This window comes from Rhopalosiphum maidis, chromosome 2, assembly GCF_003676215.2.
Source record: "Rhopalosiphum maidis isolate BTI-1 chromosome 2, ASM367621v3, whole genome shotgun sequence".
NCBI classification, from domain to species: domain Eukaryota; kingdom Metazoa; phylum Arthropoda; class Insecta; order Hemiptera; family Aphididae; genus Rhopalosiphum; species Rhopalosiphum maidis.
This window is the reverse complement of record NC_040878.1, coordinates 80,634,641-80,658,096: the sequence shown is the minus strand read 5'-3', so window position 1 is coordinate 80,658,096 and position 23,456 is coordinate 80,634,641. Positions and strand designations below refer to the sequence as shown.

Below are 23,456 nucleotides of genomic sequence, written 5' to 3'. Positions count from 1 at the left end.
AGTATGAGATATAAAAAAAACTGCAAAAACTCAATAATACTTTTTACTTTTCTTGTGGGCCAAAATATAGTCTTGAGCAAATATTTATACTTTATAGGGTGTGTCAAACAAAGTTACAAATGAAATAATGCAAAATGATATAGCATATTGATGTTGAATATTTATACATAAATATTTTCTATTGCATAATGAGAAAGAATAAAATAATTTTGTCGATGTAGAAAAAAAAAGTAAAAACCTAAAAAATTACATAAGTAAAATTTCAAAAATTGACTACTGACACATGTCTTTGGTTTGAAAAAAATGTCTTCATATAGCTATGTAATGTAGTTTTTTTTCCACCCTAATACATACTTCACAGTACTCACTTCACATTTCAAATTTAAAAAATTAAATTAAATATATTATTATAGTAATATTTGCTTATACAACATATCTTAAAACATCTAATGTTTGCACCCGGGCATAAGAATTTAAGATGCACAGCTGTCAGCTAATGAAAGTATTTTCATTGCATTCTATATTTATTTTTACAGATTGTGCACTTAATGCAAACCTTATACAACTCTTTTCATTAAATTTTTTGTAAATTATAAATAACAAATAATTCTTGTTTCTAGTCAAATGAATGTATATAAATGCATTATTTAATTCTTGTTGTTTTGTATAATTGATTAAAATGCCTACAGTTACTTAACGTTTTACAGGGTTAATAAATTGCATTACAAGTTATTTTATAATAACAACATAATAATATATCATCATGTACTTTAAATTGTATTACTTGTAATTTTTTTTTTTTAAATTTATTGTATCTATAGAAATTAATCTTACAATGACCATTGAACAATGCACACTTGGAAATGATTGAAACCCAATTTTACCTCCGAAATGGGTAGTTTTAATTCAATAGTATAACTAAAAAAAAATGTTAAAATAGTATTCTAATAAGTATCAACTATTGTTTATCTTCTTTTCTAAATAATAAAATAAACATATATGTATTAAATCTTTTTTGTAAAAATAATTTTAGTTTCTTTCATTTTTTATACTTATCAAGGTATTTTTATTTTAAATGTTTAATACATTACTATCTCATTCTATTTTCAAAGAAAAACATAATTTATTTTCCGTAAATATAATTTAATTTTATGAAACACAAATATTTAAACAATATTACTAACTACATAAACTACTGTATGCCTTGAAATGCCCACATTGTACTTAATACTCATTTATCGATATTATATTTTCTTTGTATTCTGAATTATCAATTTCAACATATGGCCAATTATCATCTGATTTCTGTCCACGGTAATTATATTTCATGTAATCTGGTTTCTCCTTGCATATAGAAACGTATGCATCACAGATACGACCGAATTCACTAACAGTTAATTGGAATGGTCTTGTGCTTGGTTCAATTGCTGCTGCAGTTAATAATTCACTGGCTAATTGTTCTCTGACTGGTTTTGGAAACAGTGTCCTTTATAAAATAATTAATACAAATAATTATATCCATTCTAAAAATTTGAATTTAAATTACTCACTCAACACCTCGAATACAATATTTTTGTCTGTAACTAAACACAGATCTGATAACCTTTTCAATTATGTCGAACGGCAAATTAATAATTGGTTTTTTCAGAGGTGTTAGACGTACAACGCCCACATCAACGTTTGGTTTTGGAATAAATGCTCGACCTTAAAATAAGATTTAATTAACTTAAACAATTTTGCAATACATAATTTTCCCATCATAAAGTTTCTTAGTGAACCCAAATTTACGTTGTAATTGTTAAAAGGACATTTGTATTTCTAAATTTAATATCCAAAGTTTCATACTTTATAAAAAGTGTTATTCAATAATATTGAACAATTATTTTTGTTTTTAATACTGACAATCATATTAATTTTCAATCTTAAATTAACTAAATACTTTGTGTACCTAATAATTAAATGGACAATACAATAGTTTCTTACTATAAATCCCTAATGATGCTACAGATTATAATTCATTATATGAAGATTCTAAACAAGGATTCAAGGATTAATTATATATAATAAAAATATGTGATTACAGCGACAGATCTAGAATTTTTTTTTTTTTGAGAGGGGGCAACATTTTTTGTATTATTATTCATCATGTTATATTATAATTTTGTAAACACAATATTTAGGTTTTAAGAGGATGTTGTATCACATGTCTTTGTCTTACATATGTACGACATGAAAAATATTTGTTCACCAGTTTCAATATTGAACTGTTAGTTTTAATATTAGAGTATATTATCCTATTATTAAACTTTTAGGTACAGTATCTATGTTCTCTTGTTGGTTTTAATGGTATTTTAATTTTTAAGTGAGTTAGGTTATGAGTTGGGCCCAGAAGTTCATGAACTAAAGACTATCAAAATATGCGCTTAAAAATTGAAATATGCAATTAATTTTTTTTGTTTTTTGTAATAATATGCACAATTTTAGTATGATATAATTTATTGTAATTACTTCAAGGATTAAAATTTACAACTAGGGATTTTTACAGGTTTTCAAACACAAATGAATGGCAATTATCAACTCAATCAAGCAAAGACCTTTAATTTTAATCAAGTTTTTATTTTATATCAGCAAAGTTTCTATAAGGATATATTTTTTAACAAATAAATTTTAAAACATACTCCAACATTTTCATGAAATATTAAAAATAAATAATAATAACACAAGTAAAATGCGGTAAAATGCAATTTTATTTTAAAATATGCACATTAAAATTTAATTTTTAAACTTATTAGATTGTGATTCAAATTTTTAGCTAATCCAGCAAGTTTTTGACGCACTCATTAAAAACATGAAAATGCATGAACTTTTAGATCCTAGTTATAAGTATGTAAAATATTAAAATTTGAAATCTTATAATTCAGTTAAAAATTAAAATACCTGGCAAAAGTACACAGATAATGTTCTTACCTATAAGTTTAATAATATGACAATTTACTCTAATATCAAAACTAACAGCAAACTATTGAAACTGGTGAACAAAAATTTGCAATGTTGTACGTGTGTAAGACAAAGACAACATATAACGGTACTCTTAATAGTAGATAGGCCAAAATATAAAACTATTAATATAATTTCTAATCATCAATATTGTTAAAGAACTATCATGAATAGTAATGAAAAAAACCATAATAATATTACCTGGAATATTAAATTTATGTTCAACCCTACACCAATTTTGACACATAACTGAAAGCCTACATCTTTCACGAGTCATTATTGGTGCTACCATTCTTTCAGCCACTTCTTTTTGAAATGTCAATGTCATGCGTACTCGACCATACCTCCATGCACTTTTCCTGAAAATATAACAAGTTAATGTAAATTAAAAATAAAAATCAAATAGTATAATATTATACTACCTTTCTGATATAGCTTTTAACCATCGTATAATAAGTGGTGTAGACACATTAAATGGCAAATTTCCAATAAGATGAATTTGTGGACATTTATCTTCCCATTCCATTTTATTATTTTCATTGAACATTTGTTCCAAATTAAAATTCATTACATCCCCAAATATTAAATCTAATGGTACTGGTGATGATTCAGCCAAGAGCTAAAATAAATTATGATATAAGTTGACCACATTTTATTCTAACAAATGCTGAGTAAAATATAATATAAATTATAATAGATACTGAAATTTAAACAAAACAACACGCACCTCCAGGGACGGTGTAAATCGTTTATCTTTTTCAATTATTAAAACTCTAGAAGGCATATTTTGAATTATTGATCTTGTTATGTTTCCAGGACCAGGGCCAACTTCACATACTTCACAGTCCTTTACAGATCCTGCTGATCTGACAATGCGACTAATTAATCTTGGTTCCATTAAAAAATTTTGAGAAAGCTCTTTCATAGCACGTAGTTTATATAGTTTAATTAAATCCCTGATGCTAGGTAGGGGTGGAAGCCGGATAATCTGACTTACTGACATAATGAGAGTATATAATTTATTATTGTTTAACAGTTACTGCAGGTTCTTCAAAATCATCCAAGAATGTTTCCTGTTTTATTGAATAAATAGAATATCCGTAAATGCTCAATGTAATACCGCCCAATAATAAACCTGTATAACGAGCGTTTCTACGCATACGATTCAACCTAGTAGCACGGATCAGATTTTGGCGTTCAACAAATTTTATTTGTTGCAGTAATCTTTTATCGATTTCACCGTCTTTCATGAAATCAACTTTTGGCATCTGATCACTGTCAGCCATAGCAAGTTGAATATACCAGCTTGCTTTCTGTGAAAATAGGAAAAAAAATATTTTAAAAAAATAAGTCTTCATAATATTAAAACAGGTAACAAATATGGATTAAGATCTTACTGGTTTATAAATCAATTCAAGATAACAAACTCAATGACCATTAATAATTACGTAAACACATGATAATACCACAGAATGGATTAAAACATGTATTATAATAATCGGTTATGTACTCCAATACTGTTATTAGACTTATTTACATAAACTTTTTAAAATTTAGAACCTATAGATAGTATTTATGATTAATTTTGTAATTTTGAGTGTGTAGTACAATGGAAATGTAGGTATACAATGTACTTCCCAATCACCCATTTCAGAAACACGTTTACGTGATCTTTAGAATAAATCTCAAATAAATATAGTCTTTACCTGTGCAGGACTTTTTGTAAACGGCAGACACCAATCGCTATTAATTAACGAATGTTATCAAAGCTTGTGTTCAATAAAAATGTGAATTCGTATAATTTATTCTATGAAAAAAACTTGAGTGTTAGAATTACAACAATTCATACCTATTAACATCGACGACTTTGTGAGTATAAAATTGGATTCGAAAAACAACTTTTAACTTGCACGGTAAAGTTGCACAACAGAGGCAATGCAGCACATAATATAGAGTAATAGGTATTACTCTATGACCAGTATGCCATATGGTATGGCATCTGATAAGAACATTTCCGAAATCCAAGTTTGATAAGCATTAAATACGGAAAAATATTTTAAAATTCATTATGGCCAATGTCGAAAACTAAAAATCCCACCTTTCTCATAAAGTTATAACCAACCTAATAACAAAAGATGTCTCGTAAAGTTCCCAAACTACATTTTTTTTTTTTTAATTTTAAATTTAAATATTATTGTATAGTTAAATCAAATAATATTAAATTTATTATTTAAATATCTGAATCGACTGAATCTGCGGGTTCGGATTGGAAAATTCGAATGTATTTTTATTGAGAAATCAGTTGAATTGTTAAACATTTGAACATTTTTCACTAATGACAAATACTGCTGCTGATCATAAGGTTTAAACTCAACACAAAGATGTAATTGTAGCCACTCAACAGATTTCATATTAATATAAAGTCTGTGCTCCATAGTAATCAAATAAACAAGAAAATATTGTACAAAATATGGAACATTTTATGACAAAAGTACCATAAGTCCATAAATATTTATTAATAATAATAATAATAATAATTTATTATACAATATTTATATAAAAAATGTGTGCAAATCCATTAAATATAATATTTGTGTCCACTTTTATAAGCACAATACTTAAATTTTATCATATGAATTTGTAAATTAGGTTGATTGAGATTTAATATAAGAAATATTCATAATTTTGTTATTTACCTATACATTGCAATATCGATAAGATATTGCATAATTATCAAAATAAACTAATACACGTACTATCATACTTTACATCCAATGTTTATTTAAAAGTTTTTCAGTGTGTGGTGGTTTTTATTGATAAGCATATTCTTTTAGAAAGTAAAGTTGGGTAGTTAAAATAATTCTTATTTTAGTTTTACTATATTCTTCCAGGAATGTTTGTTTAATTATTTGATGTACATATCAAAATGTAATTAATCGTTAAAAATAAATGTATAATTATAGATTATAAATAATAACATGTAATATTGCAGAATAAGGAATTTAAAAAAATGTTTAAACAATTACTAAAAAAAAACAATATATTACTTATTCATGATAATATTTACAAAATTAGAAGTGTCTACAAAACCAATAATTTAGTATTTTTCAACTACTAGTTCTAGGACACGATTCATATTGGATACCAATTTTCTGGAATCGTTGATGAGGCCTGCTGTCACCATTGAATTACTATACAACTAAATAAACAATACACAAAACAATGAGAATAAGATTAAAATATATAAAATATTTTAACATTAAGATATACTTTAATATTTAATACACATAAAACTTATCTAGAAAACCTAAAATATTTATAAACCTTGCTATAGAGCATTATGAATGTTCTTAGAGATTAAAGAATACTCTCAACATTTTTAAATACATATTGGTTATTTAATAATTGCAACATTGAAAATAATGTGAGTCTACAACCATCACAATAATAATAATAATAATAATAGTAAGTTATTAAGTTAAGATCAATCAAAAAAATATTCATAAGTACGAGAATATGTATTCAGAGAAAACAAATTATTTTATATAAATAAATGTGTATTCATTGTTTTAAGACTTGTAGGTACAAAGAAAATAACATTTAAGTCGTCAAAGTTTAATAATTATAATAAATTACTAAATTAGATAAATTAAATTGTTTAGTTTTTTATTCAACTATTTTAAACTGTATAATGACCACATATTATATTAAAATGTATAATATGTAGATGATAAATTATAAATAACATATTATGCTGTTACATAAAATTATTTAATATTTAATGAATTAATATTGGTGCTAACATTTATTTCTGTTAAACATGATTTAAAAGCCATAATACTTAAGTGAACCATTAAATGAATCAATTTTTATTGTAACTTGGCAATAATATACAGAACTATAAATTGCTAAGGTCTAAAATATTTAAATGTAGTTCAAATTAAATAAATCAAGCTCTTTATTATATTTATGTTATACTTTATAAAAAAATGTAAATTACTAATTTTAAATTTAAGACATTATGAAATATATTTTACCTGTTCCACAATTAATTTAGCTAATTCTGGATTTGAATCTTTAAGTGTATGCAATTTCTTTATGACTGCATGTCTGAAAGTAGGTAGTTATTAGATAAAATTATATACAATTTTTGCAATAAATTACTTGGGGTTTAGCTCAAGTTGAGGCTGAAGAACTGAAAATAACATCTCTTCGTCCATTTGTTTTAGTTGAGTTTTAATGAAATGTCTAGCAGCTGTCATATCATCAACAGTGATTACACAAGGATGACTTTCTAATTGTCCGGTTGTTTTTACCTTTTTTACTTTATTACCCAATACGGATTCAATCCAAGGTATTAAAGAATCTAATTGTAACTGACTCAAACTATCAATTCCTATTATACAGACATTTAATAAACAATCAGTGAAATAAATTATTTAATTATTTTTTCTATAGTTTTACTTGAATAACTAATGAGAATATAACCAACCTAAATCAACGGCTTGAGAACTTTGATTATTAGCGGCATTAATTTCTTTTTCTACTAACGTAAGTTTGACATTCTTGAATGTTTTTACTTGATACAAAATGATTTCATCATGCTGCTCATAACAATAAATAACTTCAATGTTTTTCTTCTTTAATGCTTCTATGTATGGGGAACTTTCTGCTAAAGCACGGCTATAACATATTATTATAAAAATAAAGTTTAAAGATAATAATAATATCATATTAATAATTTAATTATATTACTTAGGAGCAGATAAATAGTAAATATCATTTTGACCTTCTTGTCTTCTCTTCATATAATCTTCAAATGATGTTGTTTCACCAGGTTTAGTGTATGAAGATTCATATCTTAAAAGACTTGCAAGATCTTCCTATAAAATAAAATTGTAAATTTAAAAGCTTCTTGACTATTTTTTTTTCTATTAAATTAAAAATGTATCTATTTTAGTTTACATTACTATTAATTTTCTAATCAGTAATAATTAATTTTTATTCATAATTTAACATAGTTATGATATCTTTAATTTAAATAAATAATGGTACAATTATTTAAAGCACAATTTTGGATAAGAATATAAAATTTGACACAATAAATGTGTGAAACGTCTTCACTCTGAACAACTATAAAAAATTACTCAAATAATAGAATACAAACTCGTTCTTTGGGGTCGTCATTTGTCACAACTCCTTCTTTGATAAACACACCATAGTCCTGATAAAACTTCATGTATTCATCAAGATCTTTTACAGATTTATCATGTAAAAATTTAACAATTTTATTTGTCAATAATTGGTTTAATTTTCTGAAATTATAATAAAATAATAATACTGAGATTGAACATAAATTTAAAATTAGTAATTTGTACCTAAGTAATGAAGAGTTCTGTAACATTTCTCTACTTAAATTTAATGGTATATCTTCTGAATCAATAACACCTATAAATAATAATATTCACAATTAAATTTTGTTATATTTAAAGTATGTTTTATTTATTGTAGTGTTAAAAAAATAAAAATAAATATTTCGATAAAAGAATATAATATAATAGTCAATAGCTAATCATTCAAAGTTACCTTTTACAAAACGAAGCCATTTTGGTAATACATGTTCAGCTTCTTTTTTAACCAATATACGTCTAGTATAAAGTGATACACCTTTAGTTGAGCTATCATAAAAATCAGTCTGACCTATAATAAATAAAATCTTTAATATAAAATTTATAAAAAAAATTTTTTTTTATTTTATTTATAATTAATACCTGGTGCTAGTTCTGGGAAGTAAAGCAATGCACGCACTTGAATTGGAGCTTCAGCAGAATAATGCAACACAAATCTTGGTCTATCATAAGTGTTTGCTACAAATTTGTAAAATTCATCGTGTTGTTCTTTGGAAACAGATTTAGGATTAAGTAACCATAATGGCTAAAAAGAATTAAAAGTTATATAAAAAAATTAATTAACATTGTCAAATGTTATACTTACTTGTATAGTATTAATTTCAGAACCATTTAACTTAATTGGAGAATTTACAAAATTGCTGTACTTATTAATAACACTACGAACAGTGTCTTCTGAAGCATATTCACGACAATCTTGTTTAAGATACATGACTATTTTTGTACCCCTCTCTATATTATCAGACTCTATTATTTCATATTCATTAGTTCTAAAACAGATCATTAAGTATAAGTAAGTTTCATAAGCTAATACTAAGATTTAAAAAAGTACCCATCTGATTTCCATAAGTATCCAGTGGCATGGGGGTTCATAGATTTAGTGAAAACTTCCACTCTATCGGCCACCATAAAACAACTATAAAAACCAACACCAAATTGACCAATAATTGATGATAAATTTGCTGATTCATTTTGTTGAATATTTTGTAAGAATGCCTAAACAAATACAATGTGTCAAGCTATCTCAAAGCCGTTCTCATTTTTGATAATATTAATTATATAAAAGTGTATACCTTGGAACCAGACTTAGCAATAGTACCCAAATTTGAAATCAACTCTTCTCTAGTCATTCCAATTCCTGTGTCTTGAATTGTCAATATTCGATTTGTCTTATCAGTGGTTATGTTTATATCTAAACTTCCAAAATCATGAGATTCGCCTGCTTTTAAACTAACATAACGTAATTTTTCTAAAGCATCGCTGGCATTTGAAATCAATTCTCTGATAAAAACCTAATTTTACAAATTATATTATTAGGAAAGTTTTAGTACAAATTATTTTCTATATTGGAATGAAATATCTCTTACTTCTTTTTCAGAATATAATGATTTAGCAACAATATCTAACAGCATACGAGTCTCTGCTTGAAATTCCAATTTTTCTGAAAACCAATAAAATTATTAATCATTTGCATGACTTGTCTTAAATTATCTATTTTATATGTTGTTTTAAAATACATTATATCTTACCTGCAGTTGGATTTTCTTCATTCACACTATTATCCAAATTGGGATTAGATGCAAAGTTTCTAATGGGCACACCTATAAAAAATAATTTAATAATGTAGAGTGATACAAAAATATCCAATCTAAATAATATACAGAGGTTACAAAATATTACACTGAGAAAAATTACCAATTCCTTACCTTACATAATAAGTAATAACTAATCACACCGTACATAGAAACCTACACATTAGTACATAACAACACATGAAAAGGTAAAAAATTACTACAAATGGTTCTACCTAACTTTTATCACTCGCCCAAATTCACTTACTAAAAACTCAGCTATAATAACCATTCCTGGCAACCCTCATTGTTACCTTAAGCGCAAATGATGAGAAAATATACTAGATAACAATCTTTAATCATATGAAAAAAAAAAAAAAAAATAGTAATAAAAATATAAAATTAATAAATAAAAGATAAAAGTGCCATCAATGAGTGGCTTCTTCAATCAAGTTGTTCAAGTTTTTAGTTTTATAAGCTCATACTCTTATTGTGCCTACACGTACAGATTGTATATTAATAAAAAATAAATAAATATAATGATATTATTGTTACATAAAGTTTAATGAATTGTTAATTGGCTTACTCGATGACAATAGCACATTATTCTGTCGGTATAATGTTTGTCCAGTGCTCCTAAAACGCCAAACATTTCTGACGAGTTGACTTCTGAACAATTTTAGCGCCGCCATTGAAGACATTTTATGTTCAGTTAAACTACTTAATACTAAAAGATAACTTAATTTGATAGGTATTTAGTAATTGAATATTGGTTAATATGAACTTAATATTTTGAACGCAACGTGACTATGAATTCAACACTAATTAATAATTAATGTCTTTTAGACTATAGTCCGATAAACGTGATTACTAATTACTTTAGTTCACGGTTGTTATCAGATAAAAATTCACCGGCGCCTCGGAGATTCATAAATGGTTATACTGGTTATAGATAGTGATCATTTGGTTATATTATTCTACTCTAAGATTTGGTAACAGATTAATCAGGGTTAAGATTTATTATTTTTTATCACTATGAGACTAAAATATACTTAGTCTATAAATTTTCTCAAAAACTGATTTTACATTAAAATTCTTGTTTTTCCTTAATTTATTGTTTGGTTTAACCAATTATTTTTAAAAATACTAATCAAAAGTGATCACATTAATCACTTTTATATCAAAAAAAATATATCACTTGTGATAGAGCCATTTAGGCTAATAGACCATTTTGAATTTTTGTTCAGAATCGTTTTTTGTATACAATAAAATGATATATCATTGAATTCAAATTTAACACATCTATGACCTATAATAGTGACCCACTCCACGCTTATAGTACCCCAAGTACTCGAGTAGTAGGTACCCACTTACTTGCATTTTTTATATCGTTTTTTGCGTATTAAAAATAATACGGTAAAACTTCGGTAAAACGGAAACCCTCGTAATACGGAAAATTTCTTTAGTGCTTTTTTTCAAATTTTATTTTTTGAACCCAGTCAAAACGGAAACCCTTTTAACACGGAAAAATTGTATGATCCCAAGCGAATCCGTCTTATCGAGGTTTTACTCTATGTAAATTATAAGCCTAATGTTTTTATTATTTTTTAATTCAAATATTTTAAAATGTATAGCACATTACATTCCTTTTACACGTTTCAACGGTTTATTTTTTATGTTGTATAGCCGTATCCCTATACGGGTAACATATAGGGTATAGCCGCATACTGCCCTCCTAGTGGAACAAGCAGTAAGTGCCAAATTTCAAAATTTGGGGTTATTTCATATTCGGCATAATTGAATAATCACGGAATTTTTTTTCCTTTTGAAAAACACCGTAACTCCATTAGAAATGCCTTTAAAATACATTATAAAATGTCGTATCGACCAAAATATTGTTAAATACTGGGGAAAAACGCAGTATGTGTATATCCTAGAGAATAAAGCAGTATATCCAACGGAGATACTGCTTATTTTACTAGTAAAATAATTTCTCAATTTAAATACTGCATATTTGCCAAATAATCTTATCTAAAACGGATTTGCAGTATGTACACTTCTGCAGGTCTACATTTTTTTTATCAGTGAATGGTCGTGACTTACTAGACAGTCACACACGCCACGTACCAAACGTTTTGGTCAAAAACATTTATATTCATATAAATTTTAATTTTAATTCATATAAATGTGTACTTTTTATAATAAAAAGTTTCTTGATGGAGATACTGCATTAATTAAAGTTTATTTTTCTTTTAGTACACAATAATACTAGGTACAAAACGCAGTATCTCCTTGAATATGAAAAAAAAACCAAAATAATTATCTAAGTACAAAAAAGATATTTCAAGAAATTAAGAATGCCTATGACTAATAATCAATAAAAAAAAAGTGGGTAAAAATAATGATTTTAAGGTGAATAACAAAGAAATCGAAAAACTCATTTTCCCAACAATTCAATTATTTGAGATACTGCTTGTTACACTAGGAGGGCAGTATAGGTACCTACATAGACCAAGTGCGTTTAATAAATTACTACATATTTTTTTCGATTGCATCGTGACTTCTAGAACAGTTAATGAAGACATCTTTAATTTCATATTACAATTGATATATTTTATAAAATACTTATATATTTTTTCAACAGATTATTTTAAGGGTCCAAGGAAAATAACAAAAGATATTGGGTACTATTATGGTACTAGCGTCTTAGGAGCACTTATTAAGAAATATTCTATTTTCGTGTTTTGTGCACTCGTAAAATAGTTATGTTACTACTATCTAGATTGGGCGTTGAACGCGGTCCAAAAACGCCGACCAAGGCCTGAGACGGCGGCAACAGTTCTAAATGTGTTCCAGCGACTTTGGTGATAATTTTAGAATATATTTGGTGTGCTTCCTGTCACAAAAGCATTTTAGCATTTTAATTTGGTTTAGCAAGAGAAAAAAATCAAACACGTCATGAAAAAAGGCAAATAATTTATATTAGTATAGATAATATTATAACAATAAAAATGTAGTAATAATTATTAAAATACAATTTTTCTTTGTTTTCTCAATCGAACAGAATTTATATATTATATAATATGTTAATGAATACATTAGCCAATTAATTGCATCTATTTTTCTTATTTTCATTACCATGGAAACATAATATAATATATTATATAAGTTATAACATAAAGTTGTGTATCTAGCTAAATATATATTATGTGTATAAAAATATATTCAATCTTCAATGCAGTGATTACAGAAACAATTGTAGGAACTAGCGTAAATTTTGTTTGGCATACATTATTATGGTGTGCAACGTGATCGCGTTGTATAAAGCATTAAAGCTCTATAATATTACATTTGTATCATAATAAATATATGTTGTAATTTTTACGCTGTTTACATAGATAACATATTATATATATTGTATGGTTGTTTTTAACATTGGAAACAAAAAATTATAATGACTTATTGAAGGGAATTAAAAACAACATTTTTTTTTCAAAAATGAATTAATTAAAAATTAAGATATTAAAATTAAAATTAAAATGTTTATGCATTCTAAAAGTGGTTCACTAGATAGAAAAATATTTAATGATGCGAGATTGGAATCAATTTATCAGGCCCTCCTAAGGCAGGCAACGGTGCTTCAACAGTTAACACGCCGTCTTTGCTAAGAGATGATTTGATCGCTTCCGGATTGGTACCTTTTGGAAGTAAGAATTCCCGGTTGTATTCCCTGTACACAGATTTCGAATCTGATTTTTCTTCATGCTTAGCGTGTACCTTAACAGATAAAAAATAAATTATCAGACGAATATTAAAAAATAATATATAATATCATTATGCATATATCATGCCATATTTATGTAAATTATAATGACCATCATGAGTAAAACAGCAGAATTTTTATAATCCTAGTATAGTAATAGACACTAGTAGTAATTCTTAAGTTACATAATACATTAATTATTAGTATTATAATTTATAGATGGAAAAAATGTTATTTGTTATACGAATGAGAAAAGTAAATTACTTTATAGTTTTTTTTTCTTTGCTATTTAGTCAAATTTGGTTAAGTTCAGTTATCTTTAATACAATCCAAATTCCAAATTGCACTACAAATTATTATACATTTGTAAAATAACAGGTACCTATTTTTTAAGTACCAATTTTTTTACTACTATTGAACTTTTTTATAGATTTGTTTTAAATACTTCCCCGAGTGTCACGTTGCTTATTTTTTAAATTTTTGTTTGAAATGTGGAGAAGAAGGAAATATTGTATTTAAACGTTATAATTTTTTGGTCAGGCATTTAAATAATTTTATGATTTTTTTCACTGTCGTTAAATTAAAAAAATATAATATAAATAATATAAATATAATTGCATTTTAGTTCAAAACTGTGCACGAACGAAGCTGGTATTATGTAAAATAAAATACCCTATTCACATTCTATATATATACAGAAAACAAATTCAATTTAAATAGTTTAAAATTCAGCGTATTGAAATGTCATAATGCTTCTAATCGTAATAATATATCAAAAATATATATTTTTTTAAATCAAACCATTAAACATACTCTGAAGATCAAATTAAAAAAAAATTGGTTCAGTGACTTCATTCAAATCACCAGAGCGTAATATTATCATACCCTACTCATAGTATAATAAAAACTTAACATAAGTAATAAGTGTATTGTCTCCAATTTATGTATATTTTACAATTATTATCATTTATCATATTGAAATAATAATTTATCTCTAGATTTCTAAACTGACACGATAAGAAACACATTTTAATTAATAGAAATATATATATTTTATAGTACAATAAATTTTGTCGTTAAACTATTTATTATTATCTACTATAATATATTTATCGACGCCTGAATATCCAATTTTTCAAACTATACAAAAAATACAATATAAACTATATAGTAAATAGGTAGCTAATATATATTTATATAGTAAATAGTATAATTAATTAGAAGTTTAAATTATAATTTATAGATATCTTATTAAATTAATAAATTTAATCTGATAATTTTAACGTGATTTGTTCTTACATAAGACATATTATAATTGTATAACTGTAGAAGTATATAACAAAGTATCTATAGAAATAAAAATAATTTAAGAATTTAATAATTGAATCGCATATTAATATAAAATAGTCGGTTTAATGTCATCCTTTACAATAAACGTGAAATATTATGTTTTACAGTTTTTTTTGTAATTTGCTTATATATATTTTTGTAATAATATATTCGTGTCAGAATGTAACGGAGTGTAATTATATAGTATAATATATAATATATGAATGCAATATGTAGGTAATATACTTGCATCTTGCACACGAGATCATTATTGGTTCGAAGGCTTCTAACCATGTATGGAGTTTATCGGGTGCAGACAAGGTCGATTAAGGCGTGGGTCGTTTTCAAGTATGTCTGTGCCATGTGTACGTGAGTGTGTGTTATTTTTTTTCATCTAAATAAATGGGCACTCCCTTCTCTGTGAGAGAAAACTTTATAATATTATGTAAAAATAGTAAATTATATAAAACATGTATATACATGTATATACTTAAATATACCAAGATACATTATGCTATGCTAGCTATTGGAAAACTTGGAAAATGATAAATTAACAAATCGAATACCCCCGAATTAGTGTGACAAATCTGTTATTGGTTCCAGGAGGTTTCAAAAATATTTTATAATATTATAATATGTGAGAAATATGTCTAATAAAAATAATTATTAATACATAAACGTATATAATAAATAATATTATGTACCAATACATCGATTTTTTTCGAAGCTTTATAAAATAACATTTTAAAAAACTGTCAAGGCCACCGACATACACACATGACATTAAATGTGTGAAGGTCTTGACAAATCATCCGTGGCTGATTTAAACAATTATACCTACCTACGTGATTATATTGGCAGTGCGTTTATATTAGTACACGGCGCTTTACGCCATTATTACAGGTGTATATTAAAGTGGAAATAAAAGCCATGATCTATTATAATACAAATTCGTTTCCGGCTTTATAAGTTGTGGTCCATTCACTATACATATGCACTAAACACTTCATACGATCCTCTAAAATATTTAGTATAGTTAAAGTACTCAGAGTACTCTGGTCCGTATTACGTTGTAACAGAGAAATGCTAATAGTTAATACTTAGCGATGAGTGTATAATTTTAATACAACCGGTTTCGAAATAATCTCGTTACGCGTCGTGCTTGAAGTTTATATAGAACACCCGCGATGTGTACGTCGCATCCGGTGCGATTGTTTTATATTTCTGTCGTACGCTCGGATCTATCTCGAAATCTTGTTCGTTATGCGGTACAACGGTAATAACAACAATAATATTATATTATTCTTTAAAACATAATAGTTAACTGTGTGGTGTGGAACGCAGATAGGTAGGTCACATGAATGATATTATTGATACATACCAATAGTTTGTTGTCGACAGTTTTGACGACGATTTCCTCGGGTTCATATTGACTGACGTCGAATCTGAGTTTCAACATTTTGTTGTCGCCATCTTCTTGAATCAGTGGCGAGTTGATGCTTTCGACCCAACCACTAGGTGTAGCCCCAGTTAGTCGGCTGGCTGGCAAATCACTGTGGTTTGACGAGATTGTGTTTTGAGAGCTGGAAATAATCGAACAAATTGAAATTAAAAAAAAAAAAAAAATTATAACAATTTCTTATTATTTTAAAACTATACATGCGTACAAAATAATAACAATAATAAACAAAATGCTGAAGTGTCATAAATATACAACGTGCGTAAGATATTTTTCAGAGACTTGTTAAGTGCGATAATTATTCTTAAAAAGATATTAACCATGTAGACATTCCTGACCAAAACATACAAGTTATTGAACTATATTTATTATTAGATATGAAATCAGAAAAAAATACTTGAGTGTATATATAAAAACAAATTATGGCTCCATTAAAATCCTTGTGAAATAACACGGCTTGTACCTACATAACTATTAATCATGATTCATGAATCATGACAAACATTTTATACTCAACATATTTTTTATTTATGCGTTCCTATGATTCGACCGTATATTTTTTTTATTCTCTCGTGCAATTAATTAATTTGGTACTATACCATTAATTTATGGTTATTTCTATAAAAGGGTTATTACCTATTGTACATTTTTTTAAGCTATTCAGGATAATGATTTTGGAATTTTCATAGTTCTACAATTTAAATCAACAAATGTTTCCATAGCTATTTTGTAAACTCGAATTTCTACGTAATTAACGGAATGTTGAGTTAATACCAAACGGTAAAAACAATACAGGTAATAACAGTTCTGATTACAGAACGATTATACTTACTTTTATGAAATACGATTTTTAATTGTCCGTAGATATATTTAATATTTATATAACAATAATGTAATTCCAGTTCAAACTAGTGATAGTAATGATTCATTTTAATAAAATAAAATTATTTTGAAAGAAATATTAGTTTAAAGCCCATTTATGATCCTATATATTATAATATATAGCCTATTTTTTTAGAGCAACTGTGGGTTGGATAGAAATTCATTCTTTCTCGATCAGTCCAGATCGTCAGTTGATATTCAACTGTTAATTTAAATGTGCCCACTCAAAAATATTTTTATTTTTCAGTTCGGTGTTACGGATGAACTACGAGGTCAAATATAGTTGTATATTTATACGGCTTCTATTATACTTATAATACTAAAGAATCTATATATGCTAGAAATAATAAATAAACGTAGTAAAAAAAGGAAAAGTGACCTTTTAGAAGTTGATAAAAACCTTTGCGTATGAAAAATGAGGGTAATAACATAGATAGTATATTTTAGCATGTAAAAATAGCATAAATATTAAATATTAATAAGATGTTTTAAATTAATTAACGATAGCAATTAATATAAAAATGAATTCAAAATAAAATAAAATGACTGAAAAGCAAACATAAGATTTTAATGCGATAAAATATAATTATGCTAAAATATATTATAATTTATAAAATATAATATTCATATTAAAATATAAATACAACAATTTTAATACGATATGACAATACAATTTTACTGCAGTGATAATATCTAACTATAAAACTGTAATGTACCTACTAATTTAATTTGAATAGGTCGAATTCGTAAGTATACTTGGTGCAAAACATATGTTTTGAGTGCATGAGTTGTAAGGTGAAATGTAAATTAGAGTTAATATTATGTTATTGTTAAAAAAAATAACCTTGAAAAAACATCTAACCAATGTGAGCCTAAACGTCCTAATCGTCCTATTAACAAACAGTGCAAAAAATACAATGTGCCCAGTGTGGCTTAAAATGTAAACATATAATGAATTTGATTAATGAAGTAGGTATTATTTTAATATATTGTATATTGTACTTTTATTTTAATTTTTTTAAATTTATACTTTGCATAACCATCATGGCAGTGTTAGCATGTATTTTATGTATCATCTATACTACTACGATTTTTTAATTGGGTCGTGGTTTAGAATAAATTTAAATATCACGAAAAGGTGTTTTATATAATTAAACCCAAAAGAATTTTTATAGACATTTTGTGAGACACACAATAGACAAATGGCTAACAAAAAAAAAATAACATTTGACATTTCGAAAATCCACACCATTCCACAGTGATCATATAGTTCTATTTTTAGGTAAATGAGTACGCTATAGAGAACATTTTTGTTTTATTAAACAAAACGTATAAGGTTGACGTGTTAAAACCCCGTTGTTTTAAAAGTGTTTCGAATACTTTACATTGAACAGGTTTTTAATTGTTAAAAATCGTGTTAAAATAAAGAAAACATAAAATTCAATAATCCGATATCCCTCGAGGCTCTTACAATACACGCCATCACGGCACAATTAAATCGTGTTATTTTTGCAACAATCCTCAGCACGAACGTAGAATATAGAATTTAATTTAAAAGAAAATCCCGATACGATTCTAATGACGGACGTTTGAAACTTAACACGTCATATTAAATATATATATATATATATATATATATATTATAATAATATAAATAATATAATACGTGCATAGTATGATATTATGTTGCTATCGCGTAGGCGCGGTTCCGTGACCACGATGCAATAAACTATAATATTAACATTGTAGATCTACATAATATTATTTTGCAGAGTGGTCGTAAGTTAATATTATAGTATAATATATTAAGTATTTCTACAATGCCATCGCCGCCATCGCCAAAGTGTTATAATTTCTACTACTTCCAATAATAGCCTGTACTGCCTCAGACTTGTATATTTATATACATAAAATTAAAATAAATGTACTATGTGATTGTGCACACGTTAGACGAAATAGATCTAATTCGAGTCAACTGAACAGAAGACCAATGCGCGTTGTATTCAATTGTATATCATACTTAGATAACAATAATAATAATAATTAATAGGTATAATAGTGAAAAAATATTTTCAACTGAAATCAGACACTCCTCGTTATTAAAAAATATTCTGAATAATGGATAAAGATAAAAATAGGCTATCATTATGAGTGAAATTAGACAAAAAAAATTTAAATACTTAAGAAGTCACAATGGGTAGATGTAAATTTTTTGTTTTTAAAAAACTTCAAATTTTTCCAAAACTGATTCTCACATGAATTGCACTGTGTGTGAGTGCTGTATAACTGAACACGAATCAGGAAGTCAAGGTTTATATTTTATTGTAATATTATGCCATTTGAATCAAATGATTTGATCTGTGCCCGCGGTGTGCGTTACCGTATGCGGGGAATAAAAATAATAATAACAATAATATACACATCAAACGTAAAACGCAGTCCAACTGCAATTATTGCCAATTGTGTTATGGTGCAATAATATAACGTGATTCCCATCACGACCTCCCATTGTTGTGAGCAAAACCGTGCAGAACGAACGCAATCAATGTCAACCCGCAGATGATTCACGAACCGTTTTATATAAACGCGCACTCTTCTCCACACCATAACTTAAAAAAAACGATATAATATTATGAGGTACCCACTAAGTTTTCTCGAAGAACCAAATAATACACTTATGTAAGTCGATGCCTGTATAAAAGGTATGTACGCCCGCCATTAAGGTATGCAGGTGGTTTTTTCGTTCCCATACAAATACCTACAACGATCGTATTTTAAATTTTAAACCGATATTTAAGATAGGTAAACATCACAGTACGATACATATATATAATTGCGCACACGACTACACGAGTCGAGACAGTCATCGCTGTTCGTACAGACATCTAAGTGTATTTCTACCTACGTATTACCTATTATTATTTTAAGCATCAATACAACCATAAAAATTAATCATAAGCTACAATACAATATACGTATTATATAGGTAATAGCTGGTGTACCACGCAATATAATTTAATATACATATGTAGCCATATATAGATACTATTTTACTAGTGAAGTTGTAATAAACTATTTGAACAAAATTATTCATATTACTTATCAATTTAGGAGGTCGTATTATAAACACGATTTTGAAGTATTTATATAATATAATATTACGTTAAATTTTTTTAAATGTTCAAATTAATGTTTTTTGTTTACATTAAATTTACATTATTGAAAAATTATTTTAAATAATGAAGTATTGATGTTTCCTAATATCCTTATGAAAATAATGAAATTAATATATTTGAAATATAAAAATTGGTAGGTATACTTTATGATTATAATATAATCGTTTTATATTGATTACTATATGTGCTCTTAATAATCAGCTGTATGCAAATTAATATAAAGAATATATTAAAAACTTGTGTATTATACAGATACTATAAACTATGATTTAAACATTCTAAACCCAGGTGCTGTAAAAACAAATGCATAATTGGCATGCCAATTTCAAAAATTATTATATTATTGTACTTACAAGGACTTTTCTTCCACATGTGATGTCCTTTTTAAAATATTGTACGACAAAAAAAAAACACAACAATTTATTAGATAATAATATAATATGGAACATTTTTTGTTGGAAATACCGTTTTGATATCAATTAATATATATACCTATAATATAATACAGGTATCAAAATCAGAAATACCAATGTCGAATTTGATGAAAAATCATATACAGGAACGTGTCCGAAAATACAAATACAATATAATAACACATACGGTTAGATTGATAATATTTCATATTATAATATACTTACTTGGATGTGGTCTTGAAGAAGTTCGACTCTTTGTTCATGAGTTCGGAACGAAACTTGGTCATCTCGTCTTCCATCTTTCGCATTTCAGCGTCGAAACGCTCGCGGATGTTGCTGAACTCAGAGTCGATCACGCTGAAGTCGCCCAACTTGATAGGGATGTCTCGCTTGACGCCAGTGTTGTGTGCCATTTATATTTTAGCGCGTGCAAAGAAAATAATCGATAACGGAACGGACGAGAATTTGAAGAGGTAAATATGCGGCAGTAAGATATTATATTATTATACAATATCCAATATGATGTGATATAATAGGTTAGTGGTAAGTGAGGATTATATTCCGCTAGAGATCGACTGTTGTAGACACGCAACGAACACACTCGGGGTATGACTGACGCCAGCGGACCCGCGCTCGGTCTATATGAGTGGAAAATCGAACACCCACCATTTTCACGCGGATGCTGGTCGAGCGCGCACGCGCACGCAGTGTAGGCGACGAGAATAACTAAATGTGTGTATAGGTATATAATATTATATTATATATACGTGTAGCCAAACGTTTATAACATATTACATTAGATGTGTTCCCTTTCCGTTTTTTGTCGTTTAGCTTCAATACAATTATTATTATTATTATTATTTTGTGTGTGTGTTTTGTGCTTGCGAAATCACCGGTAAAACGCGCACGCGCTTCGTTTCGGCGGCGCGTAGGTGTAAGATGGGTCGAAAAATAAGTTCTAGAAATTTCCAAAACAATTATTATCATAATTTATGACTATAGACTATAGAGTAAATAGGAAGTATATCTACTAATGTCATATATTTTTATTTTATTCAACCGTTCGATAACGATACGATATACTCATATATTTTAATATATAATAACTATTGCCGTGGTGCGGAACACTATAGGTATACCGGGCGTTACCATGGTGCACGATATTACTGTACAAGCACTCTGGTAACCATAACACATAAGATTTCCTATTGAAATTCAATATTTGTATAAAGACTTAAAGACTTAAAACCTCCACCGTGAATGTACAATACAGCTATAGCAGATTACAAATTACAATATTTTGTTAAGTTCAACGTTCAACGTTCAACGATATAAACCGCAAACATTAGCTAAGATCAGACGTTCATAAATATGTTTTTAGTTTTCTGGGAGTAGATACTAGGTAATAAATTGATTTATTGATCAAGTTGTGCATTTGCATTCGTAATTAAATTATACAAAATAAGATTATATCGTACAATTTAGATTCTGAGCAAGCGATAAATATATTAATTTTATCATGAAGGACGATAATTTATCAATAAAATACTTCAATTTTCGAAAATGGGAGTGGTTATGGATACCAAATTGAATCTAGTTTGTACTTTGGACAGGTCAAAATTAAAAATTTTCAGTACTTATCAGGAAAAATGATTTTGTATACAAATTCTATTTTTGATAAAATCGATTTCTTATTTTAGATGTAACTCGAAAACAAATAATCACAGATGATTGATTTTTCATCAAATGTCTATACTATTATTTTTTTATCTATGATAAAAACATAAAAAAATGTTCATCTTTTTTTTTAATGTCGATTAAATGCTTAAAAATTGAATACACAACTTCACAAAACTTGTTTTTTTATCTGTATACAAATATTACAATTGCACAATTAATTATTTAAACAACAAATAACGATATGTTAATTAATAATTACCTATCATGTTATAATTCAAAACCACTATTTATGGGAACTTAAACTTTTATGTATTTTATATTATTATGAATTTTACTATACGCAATAATATATTTGATTCATTTTTAATATACATTTTTTTATAGGTAGGTACTTTGAATCTATTTTTACTGTTGTACAGTATTTACAGAAAGGTGTTATTCAGTTGTGTATTATTGTATTGTATAAATTGATAAAATATAGTATAAATATATTTTTGATTATAATATTTACATACTAATAATATAATAAATGTAAAATTTTCGGAAAAAATTGTATCAACCTACTATAACACAAAAAGTAAAATAAATGACTTTAATCAAAAGTGATCAGTTTAATCACTTTTATATCAAAAAAACATATCATTTTATATTATATGCTGATGACTGATTGACCATTATTACTCAAAATCATCTATCGTATACAATGATATTATACCAATCATTTAATTCAAATTTAATACACCTATAATAGTGAGTAGTGGCCCACTTGGCCTTATGT

General features: G+C 26.7%; 5 protein-coding genes across 7 annotated transcripts in view; all 5 read right to left on the bottom strand.

The window, feature by feature from the left end:
- The window catches only part of LOC113550931, a 156,894-nt gene that overhangs the window by 10,519 nt on the left and 122,919 nt on the right, over positions 1 to 23,456 (bottom strand).
- On the bottom strand, positions 1,123 to 4,000 carry LOC113551202 (mitochondrial dimethyladenosine transferase 1). The gene is made up of 5 exons (XM_026953307.1): positions 3,725 to 4,000; positions 3,420 to 3,616; positions 3,199 to 3,356; positions 1,551 to 1,704; positions 1,123 to 1,486 (listed from the first exon to the last, which is right to left on the bottom strand). The coding sequence occupies exons 1-5, from the start codon at positions 3,998 to 4,000 to the stop codon at positions 1,225 to 1,227; spliced, it is 1,047 nt and encodes a 348-aa protein (XP_026809108.1). The 3' UTR covers positions 1,123 to 1,224.
- Positions 3,957 to 4,969, bottom strand: LOC113551212 (cytochrome c oxidase assembly factor 3, mitochondrial). Of its 2 annotated transcripts, none has more exons than XM_026953319.2 (2): positions 4,847 to 4,969; positions 3,957 to 4,310 (listed from the first exon to the last, which is right to left on the bottom strand). In XM_026953319.2, the coding sequence occupies exon 2, from the start codon at positions 4,281 to 4,283 to the stop codon at positions 4,020 to 4,022; it is 264 nt and encodes an 87-aa protein (XP_026809120.1). In that variant the 5' UTR covers positions 4,284 to 4,310; positions 4,847 to 4,969; the 3' UTR covers positions 3,957 to 4,019. The 2 variants fall into 2 exon arrangements, with proteins under 2 accessions (XP_026809120.1, XP_026809119.1); XM_026953318.1 differs by having other exon boundaries at positions 3,990 to 4,310; positions 4,704 to 4,942.
- LOC113551200 (heat shock protein 75 kDa, mitochondrial) lies at positions 6,020 to 10,844 on the bottom strand. Its single transcript, XM_026953304.1, has 15 exons — positions 10,563 to 10,844; positions 9,935 to 10,006; positions 9,773 to 9,846; positions 9,479 to 9,697; positions 9,238 to 9,401; positions 8,992 to 9,175; positions 8,769 to 8,931; positions 8,584 to 8,697; positions 8,376 to 8,445; positions 8,165 to 8,312; positions 7,753 to 7,880; positions 7,490 to 7,680; positions 7,162 to 7,393; positions 7,035 to 7,107; positions 6,020 to 6,196 (listed from the first exon to the last, which is right to left on the bottom strand). The coding sequence occupies exons 1-15, from the start codon at positions 10,675 to 10,677 to the stop codon at positions 6,095 to 6,097; spliced, it is 2,049 nt and encodes a 682-aa protein (XP_026809105.1). The 5' UTR covers positions 10,678 to 10,844; the 3' UTR covers positions 6,020 to 6,094.
- On the bottom strand, positions 12,942 to 21,632 carry LOC113551205 (alpha-crystallin B chain). Of its 2 annotated transcripts, XM_026953310.1 has the most exons (4): positions 21,224 to 21,411; positions 20,939 to 20,965; positions 16,450 to 16,651; positions 12,942 to 13,753 (listed from the first exon to the last, which is right to left on the bottom strand). In XM_026953310.1, exons 1-4 carry the CDS (start codon positions 21,409 to 21,411, stop codon positions 13,559 to 13,561), a joined length of 612 nt encoding a protein of 203 aa, XP_026809111.1. In that variant the 3' UTR covers positions 12,942 to 13,558. The 2 variants fall into 2 exon arrangements, with proteins under 2 accessions (XP_026809111.1, XP_026809112.1); XM_026953311.1 differs by lacking the exon at positions 20,939 to 20,965 and having other exon boundaries at positions 13,312 to 13,753; positions 21,224 to 21,632.